At 35.4% G+C, this 23,714-nt stretch overlaps 4 protein-coding genes across 7 annotated transcripts; 1 reads left to right on the plus strand and 3 right to left on the minus strand.

The window, feature by feature from the left end:
- Positions 1-4,569: 4,569 nt before the first annotated feature.
- On the plus strand, positions 4,570-6,475 carry LOC110604484 (uncharacterized protein At4g28440). Its single transcript, XM_021742663.2, has 2 exons — positions 4,570-5,051; positions 5,973-6,475. The coding sequence occupies exons 1-2, from the start codon at positions 4,784-4,786 to the stop codon at positions 6,164-6,166; spliced, it is 462 nt and encodes a 153-aa protein (XP_021598355.1). The 5' UTR covers positions 4,570-4,783; the 3' UTR covers positions 6,167-6,475.
- A 1,473-nt stretch (positions 6,476-7,948) lies between these two features.
- On the minus strand, positions 7,949-9,885 carry LOC110605692 (protein NUCLEAR FUSION DEFECTIVE 6, mitochondrial). 3 transcript variants are annotated; one of them, XM_021744342.2, is made up of 4 exons: positions 9,627-9,793; positions 9,395-9,516; positions 9,070-9,077; positions 8,496-8,879 (listed from the first exon to the last, which is right to left on the minus strand). In XM_021744342.2, exons 1-3 carry the CDS (start codon positions 9,776-9,778, stop codon positions 9,070-9,072), a joined length of 282 nt encoding a protein of 93 aa, XP_021600034.1. In that variant the 5' UTR covers positions 9,779-9,793; the 3' UTR covers positions 8,496-8,879. The 3 variants fall into 3 exon arrangements, with proteins under 3 accessions (XP_021600033.1, XP_021600034.1, XP_021600032.1); XM_021744341.2 differs by lacking the exons at positions 8,496-8,879; positions 9,070-9,077 and adding an exon at positions 7,949-8,276 and having other exon boundaries at positions 9,627-9,885; XM_021744340.2 differs by lacking the exon at positions 9,070-9,077 and having other exon boundaries at positions 9,627-9,879.
- Positions 9,886-10,223: 338 nt separating this feature from the next.
- LOC110605690 lies at positions 10,224-14,180 on the minus strand. 2 transcript variants are annotated; one of them, XM_043952575.1, is made up of 3 exons: positions 13,429-14,180; positions 10,905-11,066; positions 10,224-10,611 (listed from the first exon to the last, which is right to left on the minus strand). In XM_043952575.1, exons 1-3 carry the CDS (start codon positions 13,441-13,443, stop codon positions 10,363-10,365), a joined length of 426 nt encoding a protein of 141 aa, XP_043808510.1. In that variant the 5' UTR covers positions 13,444-14,180; the 3' UTR covers positions 10,224-10,362. The 2 variants fall into 2 exon arrangements, with proteins under 2 accessions (XP_043808510.1, XP_021600029.1); XM_021744337.2 differs by lacking the exon at positions 13,429-14,180 and adding an exon at positions 11,169-11,756.
- Positions 14,181-17,512: 3,332 nt separating this feature from the next.
- Positions 17,513-18,589, minus strand: LOC110604487 (protein E6). The gene has a single exon (XM_021742666.2). The coding sequence runs from the start codon at positions 18,528-18,530 to the stop codon at positions 17,670-17,672; it is 861 nt and encodes a 286-aa protein (XP_021598358.1). The 5' UTR covers positions 18,531-18,589; the 3' UTR covers positions 17,513-17,669.
- Between the last annotated feature and the right edge of the window lie 5,125 nt (positions 18,590-23,714).

Raw genomic sequence — 23,714 nt, forward strand, 5'->3', positions numbered from 1 at the left:
GTCAAGCACAATACTAAACCTCAATATACATCATTACACAATACTTTACATTACATTGTCGTTCATGTCCACAACTAATCTATTACATACATAAACTTCTATTCCTGGTGACTTCCTGGTCTAGCCCGCATCTGCAAACCTGGGGGTTAAGGGAAAGTGGTGAGCTAGTAGAGCCCAGTGAGCAGAATAGTAAAATATTACATTAAAATTTATGCTTTCATGAAATGCATCACATCATAAACAAATCACCTTAAGGATGAACTTGTCACCAATAGCCTTCTACATATCCAATAGTGCCAGGATGTATAATAGGTCTCTGGTCTTTCCATTACATAACATATCATAACATTCCAATGTGCCAGGGACGTAGAATGAGTCTTCTTGGACTTTCTCTTACATTGTGCCAGGGACGTAGAATGGGTTTTTCCTGGACTTCCATACCGTATCATCATCATATCATATCATTCCATACGAGGGCTTAATGGATCATCCAATGTTCATCCACATCAACATTATATTATGCAATGCAACATATTCGTGAATTCTAATGCAAACAACCTAATATATCTCATGGCATTCGTGATGCATGAACATGCTCAAAATTTCTTTATTTACTTTGCAACATAAAAAGTCATTCTACTCACCTCAGGTTAGCTCTGAAAAGACTCTGAAGCAGCTATCTCACTGCTGGGGTCCTCGGTTCCTCGGGTCCGAGCCTACACAGGTGGACTCAAATGAGGGACCAAACATACATAAACTTGACTCTAAACATCTCCCCAAAAATCCCCTAAAACACCTTAAAACAATCATAGAAAACATGCAAAGGAAGACTGAACATGGCACTTTCGGCGGCAGGTTCGGCGGCCGAAAGTCCCTCTAAAGCCGAAAGTCATGCACCTTCGGCGGCACCTTCGGCGGCCGAAAGTGCCTTCCAGATCTGAAACTCATGCATGTTCGGCGGCAGGTTTGCCGGCCGAAACTCCCATCCAGAGCCGAAAGTCCAACTTTCGGGGGCAGGGTTCGGCAGCCAAAACATGCCACCACAGGCAGGTTTGGCGGCCGAAAGTGCCTTCGGCTGCCAAACCTGAGTTCTTCCAAAGTGGCAGAACTCAGCCTCCTCATGCACATTTTGCCTCCCAAAACTTTCAAACATGCATATAGCTATTCTACAACATGCATACACAAGCAAACAAGCATATAAGGGTCTCAAACTATCCTAAACCCCAAAAATCAACACAAAGCATATACACATACAACATACATTATCCATAAACTCAACATTAACCCTAACAACAATCAACTAACCTAAACATGCATTTTTACCCCATAAACCCTCATAAAACTTATTTAAAACATGGGATAAGCTAAAGATCTACCCTTACCTCTTGAAGATCGAGAGGGGAGGCGACCTAAACTTGGAGAAATGGAGGAAGAAAGCTCCGGGGTCTCCAAGCTTCAAATCTTGATCTTAGCTCCAAAAATCTTCAAAACCAAGTTAAATAACTCATAAAAACATGAGAGACTTGAAGGAAGAACACAAGATCGACAAGGGAGGACGGAGACTCACCTTGGCCGGAAATGGGGAGAGAAAACTCGCCCATTTTGGATAGGGGACCCCTTTATAGGTAGCTGGCCAGGCCACTTTTGGGGGTCTAACGTGCCTCCGCATGTATCCTATGTTCGGCGGCCGAACATGAGGTTCGACGGCCGAACATGAGGTTCGACGGCCGAACCTGGGCCCTTCCTTCATTCTCTTTCTTTCTTTTCTATAAAACTTTTACTCAATTTCTTTCTTCATAAAAACCATAAAATACATGAAAATATTTTATAAAAACATGATTTTACCCTTCTAGAGGGTTCCGACATCTGAGATTCTACCGGACGGTAGAAATTCCGATGCCGGAGTCTAGTCGGGTATTACAATCTCTCGTAATGAGTCCCGTTAATAATTGATGACCATTGGCATTAGGGCTGAAGTCGAGTCCGGAAAAAAGAGACAGATCTAAAGTCCATTAGAGTCCGCTAATTAGGTCGATCCATCAATACATCATTCAACTCGTGATTAAAGCAGGCCAGGCTGACTGAGGGCCCAAACCTTCCAGAAGGAGCCTAACTCGTTTGATGTGATGGTAGGAGAGCAAGTTGAGCTACGTCGCAACTCTATCAGCACACGCGATAAAGTAGAATTAAATGGTCGTCTGACGAGGATGGGCAGGCCGGTACGCCCGTATGTACGGTTCTACGTATTAGAGACAAGTGACACTGTAATAAAGTGACAATTATACGTCACTAGAGGACAAGTGAAAAATGAATAAAAAAGAAAAACGTGATCCCTCCATACTAAACTTACACACACTCAAAAACTCTATTTTCTCTTAATCTTAGAACATCAATAATATATCAGTATTTTTTTTTTCAAAAGTAATTAATATTGAATCAAACCATAGAAGGCAAAGAGAAATAACTTGATTAGCCTATTACAATAAAACCATAAAAATTAAATCCAATCTATATAAAAGGTTTAAGACTCAAAGCATATCCAAATATACTCCGAGTAGGTCACTGGAAGAGAGCAACCTGAAATTCATCCATCTCGTTTTACCTCCACCGCATTCAAACACCGATAACTTGACTAAGGCAATAACAAAAAAAGGAAGCTTCAACAACAAAAAAAGGAAGTTTCAGACAAAATAAATAAATATAACTAGGGTCGAAAGTAAGAGCTAAACCAAAAAATCTTTCCCATATTTAGAGCAAGGAGATCCCACTTCATGTATAGATGACAGAAAAAGATCTTATCACTGTAAAGAGAAGCACCAGCCATAAGAGAGTGACAAATCTAAGACATCATTATTTGAAGGTGAGGATCCTTTTCAGCGATCCATTCATACCTTTTGGAATCTCTAATTTCTCCATTGGAGACTACACTATATTATTTGAGACTTGATAATAAATGAGAAATGTGATATGTACTCAACAAACTTGGTGAAAACGAGAGCAACTAGAGATAGAGAAGAGCCAATAAAGCACCGCAAACTCGCATGCAAAATATCAAGCTGAAAAGCAAACAAAGCCACAACAATCACATTGAGCATATTAAAATCAAATCTCACTCGTAACCACAGATTCACTCTAAAAAGAATAAAAAAATTTATTTATACACACTAAAGAATGGGATAGTTGCATGAATTTAAAGCTAAATTTCAAAAAGAGTTTCTCTCTCTTGTTCGAATCAGTGAGAAAGATATAATTTTTTTTTAATAAATCACCCAATTGAAAAACTCTTTCAAGTCTGGCCATATACTATATTTTTATTAGAAGGATAGAAAAATTGAAATATTAAAAAAAATATTTTATTATTTATAACATTTGAAGCATTAAATAATTTAATTAATTAAAAATATTTTTATAATTAAAAAAATTATTTTTAAAAATTTTATTAACACTATGAAATTTTTTATATATAAATTATATTATAAAAATATTTTTTAAAATTTAAATTATTTTTTATAATTAAATGTAGGGTAGACGAAAAGTAAGTTTAAAATTTTCCAGATTATCTCATAGTTTGAGTATTATTTAGTTTAATATACTTATATTATTTTTGAAGTGATTTATAACCTACTTAGATTAGATTTAATAATAACTATAGTTTAGTTTTTATTATTTTAATTTTTAATTTTTTTAATAAAATAATTTTTTTAAAATAGAAATTAGGAATTGGGAGAACAGAATCTGACAACATATTTATGTATTTATTATCAAATTAAATTTATAAGTAAATTTGTGAGTTTAAAAGAGTTATTCTCTTAAAATTTATTGTTAAATTATAATAATTTAATAATTTAAATTCCATTTTTATAATAATTTAATTTTAATTTATTAATTTAATTCTTATAATTATAATAATTAATTCTTTTAATTTGATTTAATTTTTTAAGTTAACAATTAAATAATAATAATACTGCTCATTCTATCTCATAATTTTTATCACATCTCTTTTTTTTAATTATTTTAAAATTTTTATCTATTTTCTTTTTTATATTATAATAACATATAAATTAACTATTATAATTTTATTTTTAAAAATTTTCTTAAAATATTATTTAATATTTAATAAAATTTAATATTTTTTATGTATATAAAAAATAAAATAAAGAAAAATTATAAAATGAAAAAAATAAAAATTTATAAGCTAAATTATTCACTATATAAAAAATTAAGATTTAATTTAATTGAAATTAATTACTTTGAAAAGTGAATAAAATTTTTAAAAATTAATTTAATTAAATTAAGAGAATACTAATCAATCAGATACAATTTTCATGATTTTTAAAAAGTTTAAACTTATTTAACTGAATTATTTTCGATTAAACAAAGCCTAAATTGTAGATTTTATTGAAACTTTGGGACAATTCTGTAATTGCACTATTTTTTAAACAAGTTTGATAAGTAAAGGAGTCCTCGAACGGTGTGAGCTTCGCCTTAAAGGGTGCAAGTTTTGAATAGGCCAATGGCACAAGCGAGACCCTTTACCTCCCATCTTGGATATATGAATGTTTGTTGAAGGAAAGAAACGACCCGTCGTGTAGTAATCAAAACGGCCAGGAAAAAGCTTAGGACGGCACTATAAAGGAGTAACAGCTACTGGTGACCAATAAATTCTGGCATTTCGCAATTGAAAAGCCACAATCGTTGTCTTTAGGGTTTTCTCCTCAACACAAAACAAAATCAATTCGACCCAGAAACAAGAACGTAGCTTTCAAACTCCAAATCAAAATTAATGGCAACAACGACACCAAACCAGGAGCATCAGCAACAGGGAAACATAAACAAGACTGAGAAGAGAAAGCCAGTCTTTATTAAAGTGGATCAGCTTAAGCCTGGAACCAACGGCCACACCTTGATCGCCAAGGTCTTGACCTCTAATACGGTTTTGCAAAAGGGCCGAGCAACAGCCGCCTCCACCCGCCTCCGCAATACCCGCATCGCTGAGTGTCTTGTCGGTGATGAGACCGGAACCATCCTCTTCACCGCCCGTAATGATCAAGGTCTAATCCTAATTCTTCTCTAATTATATCTATCATTTGCACATCTTTAGGTGATGTATGTACATCGTACTGGTTTCTGTTGTGATGATTGGTGTTCTGTTTGAATTTTGGTGGGTCGTGGCGATCTTTTATTTTTAATGCTAAATTCGGCGATTCTTATGGCAGATTCGGGTGGGTTGGTTAATTGATTTAGTTTCTTGTTTCTTTTTTTTTCTTTCTTCCTTATCTTCCTTGAGAACATAATGAAGGTGAATAGTTTATAGCGTTTATTTCACGTTACAAGAATCTACGCCTAGTTTAATTTTGGTGTTAGTTCTTAGTACAGAGGGAGAGGGAGTTCAATCTGAGACATCTGGAGCTTTTTTTTTATGGCCCTAAATGGCTTTACGGTTCTTAAGACAATTCTAGTAATACCTATCAAAGTTCATTGGTGGACATCTAGATAATGTTAATAATGAAAGAATGGCTTATTTAAGAACTTCAATTTCTCCTTTCAAGCAAGGTAGTGAATGAGTTTTTTAAACACAGTGGTGCAAGCTTACGTCCCTGTTTCACACTCTCTCGACCTCTCTAATTAAGTTTATAAGCTCCACGCACATACACTGTACAATGTGATGGTTAAGACTTATGAATGGCTTCAAACTTGATTGCATGTGCTCATGATGCCTTTTCCTGGCATATGGAGTTTTTAGGTGAAGCGGAGTAAGGAAGAAATAATTACATTTAGTTAATCTGTTTCCTGCACTGATGAATTGATTTGTCATTTTGGTTTCATTCTTTCCCTTGTATTATAACCTTTTTTTTGCCCAATAATTTACGAGCTATGATAATCCATTTACGTTGCCAATACTGCATCAGCATGTCAATGAAATATATTGGTCACTGGTGAGTTGTTGTTAATGATACCTACATGTGGTGCAGTTGACTTGATGAAGCCAGGAACTACTGTCATTCTCCGGAATGCGAAGATTGACATGTTTAAGGGTTCCATGAGGCTAGCTGTTGACAAATGGGGCCGAATTGAGGTCACTGAGCCTGCTACATTCACTGTAAAAGAGGATAATAATCTGTCTCTGGTGGAGTATGAATTGGTGACTGTTGCTGCTGAAGAGTGATGGAAATATAGTAGAAGTCAGCAGTCTGATGCCTACGTGGTTTATGAATTTAAAAGCGTGATGGTTATGCTCTTTCGTCCTACTGCATGAGGTGCTATTAAGATATAATTGCAACAACACTGGATTTGGTATACAAGTGTCCATGAAATCGGTTAATATCCTAATTTTAACTTTGTTAACATCTATTAGGATTATTTGTGACATTTAAGTGCGTGGATATTGTCACTTGCTTCAGTCTTTATGAAGAAATGGTGCACATTGAACTTGGAATGGAAGTATTTGTGTTAATAGTAAAGGCCCCATTATCAATTTGCTTTGCTCTTCCTTTTCTTTTTGCCTTGAAGTTGTGTGTGTTGCGTTTTTTTCTTTTTCCTGAAATTTTGTTTTTGTTTTTCTAATTTCTCAATCGAGAGAGAAGCGCTGTTTTTCCAATTCATACTCTTTCAAACTTATCCAAGGGAACCTTTTTCATCCTTCATATGAGAAGGGTATGGTGGGGTGGGTGCAGTGCAGGGTTTAGGCTCCTGAGGCTTCCAGCGACTGTGAATCCCAAAGATCGTTAGTCGATAGTTCAACAAGATAAAAACAAGCTCTTGAGGCTTCCTACAGGTTACGACTTGAAATATGACAATGTAATACTCCTTGGAGACAAATGTGAAAAAAAAAAAGAAGAGCTACTTAGGTAACTGAACCAAGCCTTTGTAGTCATTCATTTGATTTTGCATTCATGTTTTTCTTTGATCATTTTTAATGCATGGTTATACCTGAATGCTTTTAAAATAATCAGAGATTCTGAGGTCCAATCTGTTTTACGCAAGAACTTAACGGGTATAGAAATGTTCTTTTCTGTTATGCGTTATACTTAAGGAAAAGCTTAAAAAATAAGCACTGGAATATACTGCCCTGTAGAACTCGAAAGATAGAAAATTCGATCCAACTGGGTTCCTTCAGATGATGACAAAGGTCAGGCTTGGAAGCAATCGTGTCGCAATTTAATGAGAGTGTTGCCCTGAAAGCAAAATTATGGCTTTTGGAAGCACAGCTGCACTAATTAATGGACTTTGGCACAGTTCACCTAAGCAGTAACTAATCTAACTAGTAACTGGACTGCTCACAGTTGACAAGGTGAGCATAGTGAGACCAACCATAAATAGGTTCAGACATGACACCTTTAAGGCTAACTGGCTAATATCTGATATCTCTGCTGCAAATCTCATTGGGGGTTGGAAATTGGAATAGTGGGTTTATGACTAGAGAGCCACAGCAGCATAATTTATCAATAGAACAAAATGGAGAGAGAGAGGGAGAGATTAAAACCACAACAGAATAACTTAAATCACTGGCGTTAGCAAAAAATAATTTCAGTAAAGGTCAACGCTAAGCAGCTGGAAATTACAAAACTATATCCATCTCCACAAGGTACCTACTTAACATATGCTTGCAGAACTACTTTTGGATTATCTCATTCTAACAAGGCGAATGATGTGTCAAGCAAAGACTAAGAAAGTCCAGTGAAATCCATGAAAAGTTATGACCAATGCACCACATTCAAATGAAGAACAATCATCCATCTACTACTGTACTAAGTGGCATGATAGCAGATATGTAACAATCATCCATCTACTTGCAAAATTGCTGGTCAAGAATGTAACATGTATGAATTCTGATAGCAGTGCTACGAGGGGGAGCTTTTAATTCCTCAACCTAATTAAAGCCCATTAGTTGAGTTCAATGATGCCCAGGAATATCTCAAACTCAAACGACAACAATAAAAGCCAAAGGTGGAAAAAGAGCAAATGTAGCTGTAACAAAAACACATTCTAAGACAAGAAGATTAACATTCAGGGTTAGTATCTTATTTTGAATTACAAACTATGTACAATTACCAACACAAGACATAGCTAATACCTTCCTACACTTCTCAGATGACCAAAAATAAAAGAATCAGAATTGTCATTCACCACGTTGTTAGCTTAGCTTTATAAACAGCAAGAAGCATCTAACGTGCTATGGAGCTAAGAAAAACTTTACTTCACCACCTTCCAATTGAGTGCATGTACAAAAACTTTGCTTGAATCCTCAGACATTCATCATACATCATCATTGCAATCTGAGTGAATACAACAAATTAGCATGGTCTCATGTGATCATATTCACTAATTCATATGAAAATGAGGGAAAGGATAGAATTAATTTAGATTTACTCAGGAAAGACTACACTTTTGCATAGCCATCTAATTGTCGTATAGTTCTGTTTTAGCCTCACTTTCACAAGGATTGATAGAAAAATGTAGGAGCCATACAGAAATGAAATCATTACTAACCAACATGGAAAAATGCAAATTCTCTGTATAACAATTATCTTTGAACCAGATAGGGGTTTGTGGTCCTTTTCACAAAGGAGCCTTCTACAGCAGAAAAATCTAGTTCAATGGCTACAGACATAAAAATTGCTGAAGCAAAAGCTTAATTTGTTTCCAATGTCTAAAGAAGAGGAGATATAGGAACAGAAAAAAATTCACAAAACCCCTCGATAGAATTCAATATCTCAACTGTCAACATTATTTCCAGAAGAGTCATCTCCTCAGTTAACTACTTTCTTGAGAAAAAAAAAACAAAGAAAAAAGAGCCAATACTTTAAAAAAGTTTATTAGAAAAGAATCCAAATGACTGCATCTTTGGTTGCTTGCTCTTCATCTAGGCTTGCATTGCCCTACAAAAGGAAGAATGGATGTTTTCATATTTCACAAGGGAGAGAAGAGAGACAAAATGGCACTACTTAAAGAATGAGACCAAAATCTTGATGCAGAAAAGGGCACATCACAATGGTTTCAGTATGGATGAAGACTTCCTCATCATAGGCAATTAATCATTTATCTACGCGTGCAATGTTCCCCACTTACCTAGATACCTAATACAAAAAAGGGTTTCCAAAGGATCAGAAGATAATCTTCTAAATTAATCTGAAAAGAGTTGGCAGCTGCTTTATCAATAAAAGAAAATCACTAGCAACAGACGGCCTCTCAACTAACTATGCAATCCTTCATCTTTGATTTACATTACAGAACATCCCAAATTTCATTTAAGCACAATAATTCATTTCGGATTTCGGTTTTAATCTTTCAATTTAAAATTATAATTATTGATCTTTTGTGGATAAAGAATTCTAGTCCACTCGAAATTCAGAGCATAAACTAAAACATGAGTGTATCACCATATCTAATTTACCTTCAGGGGTCCAACCATAGCTACAGCGAGAGACGGAGAGCATTGAAGTAAGCAAGGCTGAAGCAGTCGCAGTGTGATATGGAAGCATCGTCTCCACACAGCAGCTCATTTCCACCGGTGACCTTCCATATTTGTAAAAAAAAATCATAAATTGAGTTCGAAATTTAGTTCTTCCTTTTAGAAAAATATTATTGACACTGAGAAAATTGAGTTGGGGCTAGATTTTTGTTACCTGAAAATGCGGTGTGACAGGGGACTTTGCTTCGAGATACGGAATGGAGAAAATGCTCGTTTGCTTCCGAGACAGGACTTGGATACAGAGGCAAGCCCAGCAGTTCGGTTGGCTGTGGAGCGAAGGAAAAACCTGGCGGCTGCGGCGGACATGGCTACTGGGATTATTTAGGACAGACGTGGAGAAGCAACTAAAGACAGTAAGTAGAGGGTTTTGACTACAAGCCGGGTTTTTCAGCTGATATTATCAGGTAGGGTTGATGACGGGTACGGTATTTTCGGGTATTTAACTTGACCCGACCGAACTTTAAAAATCAGATATAAATAGCATAATATCAGGTTTTGGACGGATTTGCAAATTAATATTTGGATTCAAATTGCCAAATTCGAATATTTACATCTAATTTGACAAATTCAAATCACAGAAATTGAAGCAATATTTTTAAAAAAGTGGAGAAATATTTATGTTAATTTAAACAAAATTAAAGAACAAAAAAGTAATTTATGTTTTGAGGATATTGACAGAAAATTGTGGGAGAAACTTTCAATTTATTCATTTTTATAAATGGAGGACCTAAGATAAAACTTTCCATCATGATGTTAAGCAGGAAGAAAATGAACAAAGCTGCTCTATTTGAATGTGAAATAGAACATCAGTCGTTCAATTTACAATTGATTCTTATAAGCATAGAACAAAACAAACAGAAGTGCTTCATGTCAGCCATGTTTATTCCCTTCTAATGCTTATAACCATTAAATTTCATGCTCTTGCTTCTGCTCATCTTTTCTAAGGTGCCAACTAGCAGAGGAATGCAATTTCCTTGAGACATTTCTGGTCTGTGTCCTCTGGATACTTCACAGCTCACTGCTCTTACAGATTTGCCCTCTCTACTCGGGAAGTAAAAGTCTCCATTGCCTTTGCCTGGTCGAATGCCGATTAGCCTGCCTAATGACACACTACGGTCTTGGAAGAAGGATGCTGTAGACTGGTTAAACTCGCAGACAAATAAAATTGAGGTTGACATGAGAACTAATTCTAGAGGAAACAGTAATAAGACAAAAGCTTGCTTAAACTTCTCAAGCTTTTTCTCTTTTTGTGTGTCATTGATAGAAAAGTAAATTGCAAAGGTATAAAGGATTCATTTCTTGCCAGGTAGACTAGATGCATAAATGGGTTCTAACTGTAAAACCCATCTTAGCAATCTTGTAGCATGGGCTAATAGAATACACACCTAAAAGAGAAATGGAGAAACTGGGGAAAGAAAAGTAGTTACTTCACCTCAGTGTCAAAGTTGGAGGATGTGAATGAGGAAAAACTGGGTGAGCGCAAGTGTGTATTGGAATATGGTTCTGCTGGAGCAGCCTGTATGCTTTCCATAACTCGAAGTCTCCCGGTCATGATCTCTAGCCCGAGCGGCCATCCGTTGAATGTCTCATTTTCCTGGAAGGAACATCAATTAACATTACTGATGTTTTCATCAGCTAGCCAGGATCTTCAATTCATTAACTGAATAAAAATCAAAATGAGAAGTTGGGGGATCACTGTGGATTGTGCTGGAAGGTTCAACATTAACATTCGGAGTTGCCATAACAGGGGAAATCAACTCCCCTCCCCGAGTATAGTTGACCAATAAAACAACAACAAAAAGAAAAGGGTAAATTACACTTTAATTTTTAAGTTATATTATAATTAACGAATCAGTCCCTGTATTTTAAAACTGAACACTTAAACCCCTTTATTTTCATTGCATTTAAATGCACAGTCCCTTCATTCATTTCTCCGTCAGTTCAAAAGTAAATGACTGGTTAAACCTAACAAAAGATATTTTTCTTTCCATAATATCCTTACTACAACTGCAACATATTTAATTGAAACTTTTACATTTGAAAACACAACTCCTCCTTCCTCTCTCATTCTTCTCTGAAAGATAGTTGCAAGTAGAGAAATCTCTATTTCAAATGGTTATGAGACATTTTATGATGTGAAGAAAGTTAAGAAAGATTCTAAAATTATTTTAGAAAAATTTAGGAGGGTTGAATGTGTATTAGGAAATTTGAAAATTTTATTTTTAATTTGTATATTTTATTACTTGTGCTAGTAGCAAAAATATTTTAGTTGTATAAAAGTTTAAATGAATGAAAGTGTTAGTTTTTTAATAGTTGTTGTGACCGTAAAAGATAAGAGAAATTAAAAATGACATAAAATTTCTGAAAATTACAAATTTTATTAGTATGGACTGATGTGTTTTAATATATAAAATGTGAAGGATTTAAATATTTATAACTAGCTGAATTTTATACTCAGAAAATTGAGAAATGGCAGTAATTTGGATAAGGACGTGTTTTTTAGTGTATAAAAAATGAAGGAGCTAATTGTTATATGATTAGTTTAATTTTATACTAATGAAATTGAAAATGACAGAAAATTTAAGAAAAATATAAATTTTACTTTTAGGATTGATATGACTTTAATGTATAAAAGTAGGACTTAAATGTTTAAAATTACTTGAATTTTGAAGCAAATAAAATTGAAAATAGCAGCAAATTTGAGAAAGGAAGGAGGATTTAGATTTTTAGATATAAATTTTTTTTTTATATATGTATGGTGCAATAAAGGTATTGTGGGAAGAAAAAATAATTTTTAGAGGTTTAACTAGTCATTTATCTTTGAACTAATACAAAAATGTACGGAGAGATCGTGCATTTGGACAAAATAAAAATAAAGGGTATAAGTGTTTGGTTTTAAAAATATAAGAACTGATCCGTTAATTATGCTATAACTCAGAGACTAAAATATAATTTACTCAAAAGAAAATTATGCTTTATCTACCCATAATGTGCTGAAAAAGAAGCTTGATACTGAACAGGTACCTAGCTGCATTCTGGAAAAACTTTCTTCAAAATCAAAGAGCAAAGGTATAGATGAGCATATTGTTGATTCACAAGCAAGACTAGTAATTTTCTGAAATTTTGATATAACTTAGGAAGTTGAGATCAATCTAAGAAAAGGGCAATTCTTGCTGGGAGAACAACTGATTCTACAAGAGACTTTGTGAACCCCAGTTTCATCAGATTGACCTAAACATCAAATAATCAAGGCATTTCTAACTTACTAGACAAATTAGGTCTCTTATAATCAGTGGAAATTCTAAATTCTGAGACCAGTTCTCAGTTCGGTCAGCTGAAAAAGCCTAGAAAGTTCCTATTAACAGAACTGTCAATGGTGTAAATCCACTGCTTGCTGACAAACATGTATTAGTTTTCTGCTCTATTGCATTATCAGAATCCCATTCTGTCTTTTCCTTCCCTTATCACTCGTATGTGCTTGTTTTTAGAGGCAGTGGTCAGAACACTGATCAAACAATTAACTGAAGATTATAAGCCACCTAAATCAACCAACACTTCAGCACCTAACCGATTTCTAAGGAAAAAGAAGATCATTTTCATGTATTTTGCAGTAAATGTATCACTCAAATCCCATATACTACCAATTTTGGAGTTTTTAAGCACTTCATGCGACTGTGCCCATTGGAGAAATAATTAGAAATTTCCACATATGGGAAAACTCTCCCCAGCCTAACCCCACCCACCATCCACACACCCATGAAGGCAAACACTTTGCTTACAAAGCAATCAAATGGTAACAAAAACAGAAAGCACAACTCTAGTTCCTATTCCAACCAAAGAAAAGAATTCTCCCAAAAGAACAATTCGGAAGAACCACACCTAGATGATCAAGAATCAGCACAATAGCTAACATATGGAAAATAAGAATTGACACAAGAAGAAAGAGTGGCTCTTACCTCTGTTGTTGCCATGGATGTGTAGAGCTCCCACAAGGAAACGAAATGCAAGAGTGATTGATAACCTCAATTCTTGCAGACAATTTCTGATAAATTGTACATGATAAGACTAGAGAAGTGAACTTAGCCTTTTTGTCCTCTCTTAATATTCCTCCTTAACCTCTAGATAATCATTGGGCTCCAGGGTCCCACTTTGTACGTTCAGATTTTGAAATCAGAACAAATTTTTATTTAATGAGCAATTGATAATCACACTGTTACAGACATGGAAGAAAAAGGAACGCAACAGATAAATCACTACCAGTTTTAAAGACACTACAGAAAAGAAAGAGTAATTAATCAAGAGCGTTCAATTCATGGGCATATGCTATCTTCTACTGATTGCGTACTTGAAGTCTTGGCAAAGAGTTAGGCGATAATTCTCTCTTTTCTCTGCCGCATTGAAGGTAACAAGACACTTTAACAACTCTACAGCTAATAGCACCAACCATTGTATGCGAGAGTTGAATACTCCTGCTGAAATGGGTGACTGGGTAGGCAGGCAAAGGGGTAAACATTTATTGAAATTTCCAGTTCGGAAGAGACTGAAGCTACACTGCAAATGTGGATGGGCCTGGCGATGCTGATGTGAGAACAGTGGAAAGAGAGGCCATGGCTATCGTCATCATCATCGTCTACTTCGTCATATTGTAATAAATATATCATGTCGTTATCAGCGGAGATAAGAGAGCGGAGAGCAGAGAACCCAAAAGTGGAACAGTTAGACGTGGCCATGACATGAGCACACGAAAAGCAATGTTTTGGTCGTTAGTTGGGCTAATAACTTCCCCGAGAGCCGCGATGTCGACACCCTAATTTCCCAATTCAACCGGCACTTCAAATTTTTTTATAATTCTTTCAAAATAAATTTTATAAAATAAATATTTAAATATTATTATATATATATTTTTTTTAACTAAAAATGTAATTGCATTCAAATTTGAAAGTTTAACATCAAAGTATGAACAATTAATTGTGGAGGGGTGCTCAACCACTTCATCCTGTCTGAAATAGTAGAGGCAGCTCTAGCTATAAGATGTACCACACTATTTGCAGATCGAGGAATAAAACTCACAGATACTGAATTTATCTCTTCTATTAGAGATTTACAATCATAAATAAGGGACCCAAAACTAGAAAAATCAGAAGTTGAAGAAGAAAGTAAAGCCTTCACTACCGTAAAAGCATCTGATTCCAACACTATTGGACAATTATTTTGAGATAAAAAAATAGGGTCTTAATTTAGAAGGTCATTTTTTTTTATTTCTTTTTTTTTATTTTTTAGTGATCCGTAATCGCCACTTTATTACACTACCACTAATTTTTGTTACACAAAACTGTATGTATGAACGTACTTATTCCTCCATACTCGTCAGGTGACTATTTAATTTCCTTCGGCGTACATGATGGTAAAGCCGAGACGTAGTCGGACCTCCTCTCTTATTTTTTGTCACATCATTGGTGCTAGTCTAAGAGATTCAAGTGTTGAGTCCGTCCGGTCTATTTCGATCACGGGCTAAATGATGTGCTGATAGGTCAGTATGCTTAGAAGGTGCTACTAAGTTTTGAGTTTGCTTGCTTAAAAGATGCTACTGAATTTTGGGTCTACTTTTTCTAAACTCGACATCAGACCGAATGCTAAAAATCCGAAGTTAATCATATGTTAAATAGTAACAAATAGAAATAATTTTTAAATTATTAACTGTTTAATAGAAACATTTTCGTCAAATATCACATAATTTAAAAATATATCCATTGGACTATTCATCAGCCCATAACTGGAACTGGGTGTCTTATACTTATATTCGTTATTTGAGCTCAGATCTGTTTTTATATTGAGTTGGCCCAATGGGCCGGGGCTAAGATTTAAGACATGGATTTGTTGCTCAAATATATTATCATCTTCACTTCTAAGAGCTTTCAAACCTATAAGACTATCATACACCAGAATATATAGTGAAGATAAATTATTTAAATATTAAATTTTCAAGAATATTAAATATATAATGCAAATAAATTATTAAAATAAAAGTCATCCCTTGTCTTATAATTTATAAAATTATTAGTCCATAAATTAAAATTTAATTATTGATGATTGAATAGTAATAAATTAAGTGGTGATCAAATAATAAGTTCAGAAAATAGGCATTATGATAAAAGGGATAAAATTGATGGAGTGGGCAACAGAAGTGGGTGGGTGTGATCATTACTCACCGTTATATACCCCAACCTATTTTCACCCTTCTGTACCAACATCATCAGTGCTTCAACAATTACTCACCCCTAGTTAATGATTTTTTCACCAAAAATCATGCAATATTTAAAATTTACTTATTGGTATTATGATATCAGAAAATAGAGTTTTATATTATGAGAACAAATTTAGCTTGAAAAGATTTTTTTTTTTGACATAAAACTGTCAATTTATTATAATATTATCTATCCTTATTATTTAAATCTGTACATACAGATATCAGTGTATTTTTTTGTCAAACGATCATTTAGTTCTTTTCGCCTGTAATGAGTTGAAATATGCGATATCGAGCCGGTCTGCTTTAGGAGTGCTGATGAGCTTTGGGCTATATTTTTTTTTAAGACTCAGTCTCATCCGGGCATAACAAATCTCATTATTTATTAAAATTTATTAAAAAAGTAAAATATTCTCAATTTTTTAAATTTTAAAAAATATTTTATATTTAAAATTAATGAAAATTCGTGACATTCCATTTTAACTCTTAACAGTAATATAGTTTTAAAAAAATTATACAATGTATTTTCATATTTTAATATTTAACAATATTTGAAGTGAAAATAATCTAAATTCCTAATTAGATAAAATAATTAGCTTTAAAATATAACTAATTTTATAATTAAATTAATAATGACAAAATTACGAAATAATTGAAGCAAAATGATTAAAAAACAACTTAAAGTGAGAAAATTAAAAATTATACATTAAAAATAATTTTTTTGTAAAAATAAAAATATATATTAAAAAGATTGTTTCATGTCACTGCTACACAACTAGCAGCACTATTAGTTAATTAAACTGAAATGTGAAAAAAGAAAAAAAAAATCCTAAAGTATTTCTATGCCAAATAAAGGGAAGCCAGCTCATGTAGAGTTCTACAAGTCAAAAAGAGAAAAAGACTCCAAAGCATGAGAAAATAAGCCCACCAATCACGGCGGAAGCCGAAGTGCGCAGTTGCCTGTGTTGATATATACTTGTTATACCAATAGTTCAACCACTCATGCCCACTTCCAATGGATGAAAACAGGATTAGTTAATTGACAAGGCACATGCATGCATTAGTCAATAAGAGGAAGACTATCGTGTTGCAAGTGGCATGGTGCAGAGACAAGGCACATGCAGTAGTCGAGAGCCAAAACAAGTGCCTAACAGAGCAGAGCTAGCACAGCCCACCAACAGAAATTTGGTCAATTGCGCAAATCTTAGGTGCAAGTTTTGCGAGTGCCTTGGTGCTACACACTGCTCAACACTTTTGATCAACATATGGTTGTTTGCATGTTGAAGGATAAGATCACTGTTGATTCTTACATATATACTACGATGGTGCATTTGGGTCGATATCCTTTTGTTTTTGTACGGTAGTGGAACCTTCGCATAGCTCGATCGGAAGCTCCTCATATAGACAAAGGTGATTGTCTGATTTAAGGTTAAGGGTTCTGTGTACCATGTTCTGGTATGTAAAGTAGGGTTCATGGACCCCAACTACTTGGAATGAGATAAGACTTGAACTTCACTTTGTGGAATTTCTCAGTTACAGTCACTGGAACCAATTAAGGCGCAAATTAATGGATAAAATCTTTTTTTTTTTGTCTTTTCTTTTTTTAAAATTAATCATGATTCAAATCCTAAATCTCTCATCACTTTACAAAAACAAACAAACCTAACTTTTATATAATAAAAGATATTAGAAACACAAGTGCATTATATGTAATATACATTTATTAAATTAATTATTCATAATTTCTGAAAGCTTGAAGCCTAAGACCTAAGCAAACATTCAACAAGATAACAAGCTTACCACAATAAATCAATTTATATCTCCTTTCCATAAGAACATATATTTAATTTAACCTCTAAAAGCCACAACCCATTAGATATAGTTGAACTGATCAACTCAATCATTTTCTTGACTACACCTCTTGATCAAAAAACCAAATTAAAAGGCTATAACTCAAGGCACATAGCGCTCATCTTGGAAGTCTTGGAAGTTCTCCTGGTTCTGGTAGCTTTCCATGGAGTTACCGTACTCGGAGGTATTCTCATTGTTGTTGTAATAACCCTTAGTATCGTAATTGTCTCTTGAATCCTGGTACTGATTTGGGTAATAGTTGTTCTCACCCTTAACGTTGTAGTAATACTTTCCATTTTGCAAGAACCTGGTGTCGCTCATGCCTTGCTTCCCTTCGTTTTTGTACCCATTCGCGCCATTGTAGTAGTGATGGTTGTTGTTCTGGTCGGACATGGGAGTGGTGTAGCTGCTTTCTTGAAGGCTTGTTTCGCTCAGATTTTGTTGCTCTTCCTCGTATGCGTTGTTGCTGTACTGCTTGTTATTGTAGTAATTGGCGCCGGTGTTGGTGTTGGTGTTGGTGTTGGTGTTGGTGTTGGTGTTGGGGTCGTAGGTTTCTTGGGTTTGAGTCTGGGTTCTGTAAGGGCTGTAAGTGGCGGTGGTGTAGGGTTCATTACCCAATTTAGTGGTGGTGGGAAACTGGGTTTGGGTTCTGTACGGGCTGTAAGTGGCTGTGGTGTAGGGTTCATTACCCAATTTATTGGTGGTGGGAAACTGGGTCTGGGTGGATTCTTGACCATACAGGCCATAAGCATTTTGGGTCTCTGGCATGAAGGTTGGTTCTTGTTCTTGCTTGTTCAAGTTCTCTTCTTTGTTGGGGATCGCTGCAGCCTCTTTGCTGTTGATGGTGGTGGTAGGGGTGGTGGTGGCAGAGACCTTGCTGAAAAACTGGCTATCTCTAGCATGAGTTTGAATAAAGAAAAAGGCTAGGAGGAAGAAAAAGGAAAGAAGTGGAGAGGAAGCCATGAGTAGCAATAGGAAGCTAAGATGAGAAGTGGTAGTGGGCAGTGTTCACTGAGAATTTCTAATGGGTGCAATCTCTATATATAGAGAGGTTCTCATCTCTCCATATTTTCAACTCATTGGTTGGATATGAAGGCAGTAGTGACTATTGTAGTCCCTGCTGCATGAGAAAAAAACTTTAAAAAATATTTTTTGTCATTATTTTATTTTTAATAATTTTTGCTTTCTTTTAATAATATTATTATCCCCTCTCCTAAAAAAATAAAAACCCATTCAAACAATTTTTTTTTTTGCTTATATTCCTAATTAGTTAATTAGATCTGAATTATCAAATAAGATCACAATGATTTAGCCTAATAATCCCTTTGTATCTTTCTTATCTGTTAAGCAAATCAAACTTACCTCTATTAACATCCAAAGAATGAAATTTAAATCCATTTCAAATCTGATCAAATTTATTTTAAATTACCTAAGAAATCTTATTGTTATTATTTGAAAAATACCTGACTCATGAACTGAAAAATTCTGGTACCTAATTAATTTTAGATTATTTCTTTTATTATATGAGATAAGGTTATAGAAATTTGAAATTTAAAAAATACGTGGATAAAAAATATGGCTAAGAAGCTTCTTATTTGACATGATATTTTTCTTTTTGGAAAAAATAATTAACAAAGGGCATGTTTGGGAGCCAAGAAAGTTTATGTATGGAAAGAAAATGTAATGATGGAAATGGTTGAGTAATTATGCGGGGATTGTGGGAGGTGGGACAAACCTAATAATCACATTTAAGCATTTATTCAATATTCATGTTCTCCAATTTGCATGCGCAATCTTCTATTTTCCTTATTTTTTTTTTCTTTAAAATGTAAAAGAATTCTAAATTCACTCAAATTAAAGAACTTGATGTTTATACCTTTGCTTTTCTTTTTCCCTTTAGATAAATTATTTAAAGGGAAAAAGAAAAAGCTAAAGGTATAAAAAAGCTTCTTCCCATTGGTGAATTCAACAGGTAAAAAAAAGAGAGATGTTTAGAAATAAAACATGACCATTCCTTGAACAATCCTTCAATTTCATTGTAAATTAGAACCATTTTTTTTGTAAGTGTTTGATATTTTAACCAATTACATGTTGACATATCACCCAAAACTCTTTATGCCATTTTATTTTTCTTGGTTTAGGTGAAGTTTATTCCGTGATCAGCGGTATTCGAAGCTTATATTGGCAGTAGCAATTTAAAGCTTATATTGGCAGTAGCAATTTGGCATCATTAGCGGAGAAGTATAAAATAATAATAATTACTGATAATAATAAAGCCAACTGGAATTGCCAAAATGTGGTACCAAAAAAGTAAAAGATAAAGACCTTAAAGATTAGTTAGGAAGAAAAAAAGGACAAGTTGTTGAAGCCTTGATGCCCAAAAAGAGTAGTATCCAAAGTCCTATGTTATTAATAGGAATTTTTAAATACTCTATTTATTATTTCTTACAAATTAAATCTTTAGGAAATTCACTTTCAGAAAAGTCTGATATAAATATATTTGATATATAAATTAGTTATTTTTTTTTAAATTATAAAAAATAAACAAATTAAAAAATAAATTGATGGGAAAAATTACTTTTTAGTGCCTGAGATTTAGCAAAATTAACACTTCTATCCCTCTATTTTGGCGACCCAACACTTAAGTCCCTCACTTTCTCTTCCGTCCAAATTCGTAGTCCTTCTGTCTAAAATAGCCGTCTGGGAATTGACAAAATTGACCCTCACTGAAAGTCCCATTATTTTAAAATCATGAAACTCAAACCCAATATCTCTTCACTGCAGATTCTTCTTCTTCTTTCTCATACTATTTCTCTAACTCTCCATCTCCAAATTACTAATCCCTCAGTTCCCATGTCAGTGTCCTTATCATAACTCCTACCTCTTTTGCAATAAATCTCTCTCTATTTTTGCAAGAGCTCACTCTCTCATCTCTCTATTAACCCTCCAAGAAAAGAATTTACAACTCTCAAATAATGATTTAGAGATCCTAAGACTTGGAATCCCATCTTATGAATGATGGTGGTGGTGTTGATCAGGGAAGTGGTGGTGGATTTGGAGAGAGAAGGTGTAACGACCCGGAAACCAGACCGCTACCGGCGCTAGGATCCAGATCGGCTTAAGGCCGCCGGGACCCGTAGCAAGCAAAACATCCATCCTATCACCTAGTCAAATCTCATACATGATCAAAACATTAACATAAAACTTGAACATCTAATGTATATACCGAGCTTGACCTGTATGCGACATAACTGTAAACATATAAACCCCCATACTAGAGCCCTCATCAATTGCTCTAGCTGGGTCAACATAACATACATCAAGCTTGGATCACATCCGATGAACCAAAACCTAACATGTGCATGCTTCAAGACCATAAGCATAAAACCTCCACTAGAGTCCTCATCAAATACTCTAGCGTGGTAAACATCCCATGCCACAAGTTTGGTTCACACACAACTCAACATTAAACCATTACATACATCATGTACTAAGAAGGGACTAACCAAGCCTTAGGGCCAAGCACAGTACTAATCCATAAACATAACTCTGCTTTACGTTACATCTCATTACATTATCTTACAATACATTATATCAATTTACTTTACATGTCCACACTAAAACACTAATCTATTACATAAGCATAACATTACCCTTGACGTCTTCCTGGACTACCTCTGACCTGCAAACCTGGGGTTAGGGGAGAGGGGTGAGCTAAAAAGCCCAGTGAGTAGAAACAATAAAAACAGTTCATTAATTACATGCTTTCATGAAATGCGTCACAGCACAAACAATTCACGTCACGGATTGGACATTATCTCAAAACTCCCTCTGTCGGTGCCCGGTCCACAGAGAGCTCACACAGGACTTTCAACACATAGCATGGTGCTCGACCCTAAAAGGGCTCACACAGGACTTATCCATCAAATGCCCGGCTCTCAAAGGACTCACACAGGACTTTCAATGCCCGGCCCCCGAAGGAGCTCACACAGGACTTTCAATCATGATAGATCTATGGGCTATTGAAGTCGCCTTGGTCCATCCACATCAACAGCAAATAATGCAATGCATCATATTCGTGACACTAGTGCAATCAACCTATTACATATAATCATGATGCATGAATATGCTTTAGGCATTTGATTTTCTTTAAGATAAAAGATTAGTTTAGTTCCACTCACCTCTGGCAGACGCTGGACTGACTCTGCAACAGCTAACACTGCTGGCCTCCTCGGTCCCTCGGGTCCGATCCTACATAGGTGGACTCGAATGAGGTGCCAAACACACTCTAAACAACTCATAAACAACTCCTCAAAAACCCCCTAAAACATCACCAAAGCATGCATAGAAAACACCCAAGAAAAGGCTAGACAGGGCACTTTCGGCGGCAGGTTCGGCGGCCGAAAGTCCCTCCAGAGCCGAAACTCAGCCACTTTCGGCGGCACCTTCGGCGGCCGAAAGTCCTTTCCAGAGCCGAAACTCATGCATGTTCGGCGGCACCTTCTGCGGCCGAAACTCCCCTCCAGAGCCGAAAGTCCAACTTTCGGGGGCAAGGTTCGGCAGCCAAAACAAGCCACCACAGGCAGGTTCGGCGGCCGAAAGTCCCTTCGGCTGCCGAACCTAAGTTCATTCAGAACTCAGCCTTAAGCACAAACAAGCCTCCAAACACCCAAAACAAGCCTCCAAACACCCAAAACATGCATCCAACCTCTTAAAAACATGCATAAACCCTTAATCATGCATAAAGGAACTTAAAACAAGCTTAAACTCCAACAAAGAACATCATAAAGCATACATAAATAGCTTATGACCCACATAAGCCAAAACCATCAAAACCACTCAAAACCTCACTTGCTCTCTCCCAAACATGCATACACTCTCCCACATGCATATAGGGCATAAACCAACTTAAACTCCCATCAAAACATCACATAAACATACATTGGGCATAAAACCCACATAAACCTTAACATGCATGTCTACCCATACTCAACCATCAAAACATCTTTAAACTTACTTAAAACTTCATTAAAACATAAAGGAAGCAAATATCTACACTTACCTCTTGAAGTTCGAGGGTTGGTGCGATCCCTAACTTGGAGATGTGGCGGAAACAAGCTCCTTAGATCTCCAAGCTCCAAAACTTCGATCTAAGCTTTAAAACTCTTCAAAACAACCATGAAACTCATAAAAACATGAAGGAGTTGAAGAAAAAGCATGAAAACGACCAAAGGAGGACATGAACACACCTGAGCTCGAGAATGGGGAGAAAACTCACCCATTTTCGGTCTGAGGGCCTTTTATAGGTGGTCGGTCAACGACCTTCGGCGGCCTAAGCTGCTTCCGCAGTTTCACCACCTTCGGCAGCCGAACGAGCTTCCTAAACTATCCTATGTTCGGCGGCCGAACTTGAGGTTCGGCAGCCGAACCTGGTTTCTGCCCTCAAGACTTTCGGAAGCCTAAGGCACTCCCGAAACAGCCCCATGTTCGGCGGTCAAACCTGGAAAATACCTCCTTAGCCTAATCTTTTAAAAACTCAATTCCTTTTCCATTTAAAACCATAAAAATCATGTGAAAACATTTTAGAAACACATTTTACCCCTTTAGAAGACTCTGACATCTTCAAAATTCCAGATTTCAACGGAGATTCCGCTGGAAGGTAGGGATTTCGATACTGGAATCTAGCCGGGTATTACAGAAGGGTGTTGAGAGAAGTTGATGATGAGCTTCTATTGTCTACTTGTTGCAAATATTTTAGAGGAAAAAAAGAGAAAGATATGGAAGAGAAGAAAGATGGAAAAGAGAAAAAAAAAAAAAAGAAAGAAGGAAAATCAATAATGCCAAAAGAAAATAGAGAAGATACGAGGGAGAAGAAAGAGGAAAAAGAGAGAGAGAAAAAAAAAAGAGATAGAGAAGCTACAAAAGAGGAAAAGATGGAGGGTTTCATATTGAGGGATTTAACAAGTTCGTTAAGAGCATTTTTGGAAAATATTCTCACCTCTCACCTTTGACTCTCTAACTAAACGGCTATTTTAGACAGAAGGACTACAAATTTGGACGGAAAAGAAAGTGAGGAACTTAAGTGTTGAGTCACCAAAATAGAGGTATAGAAGTGTTAATTATGCTAAATCTCAGGAATTAAAAAGT

The sequence above is a fragment of the Manihot esculenta genome, chromosome 17, assembly GCF_001659605.2.
Source record: "Manihot esculenta cultivar AM560-2 chromosome 17, M.esculenta_v8, whole genome shotgun sequence".
Classification (NCBI taxonomy): domain Eukaryota; kingdom Viridiplantae; phylum Streptophyta; class Magnoliopsida; order Malpighiales; family Euphorbiaceae; genus Manihot; species Manihot esculenta.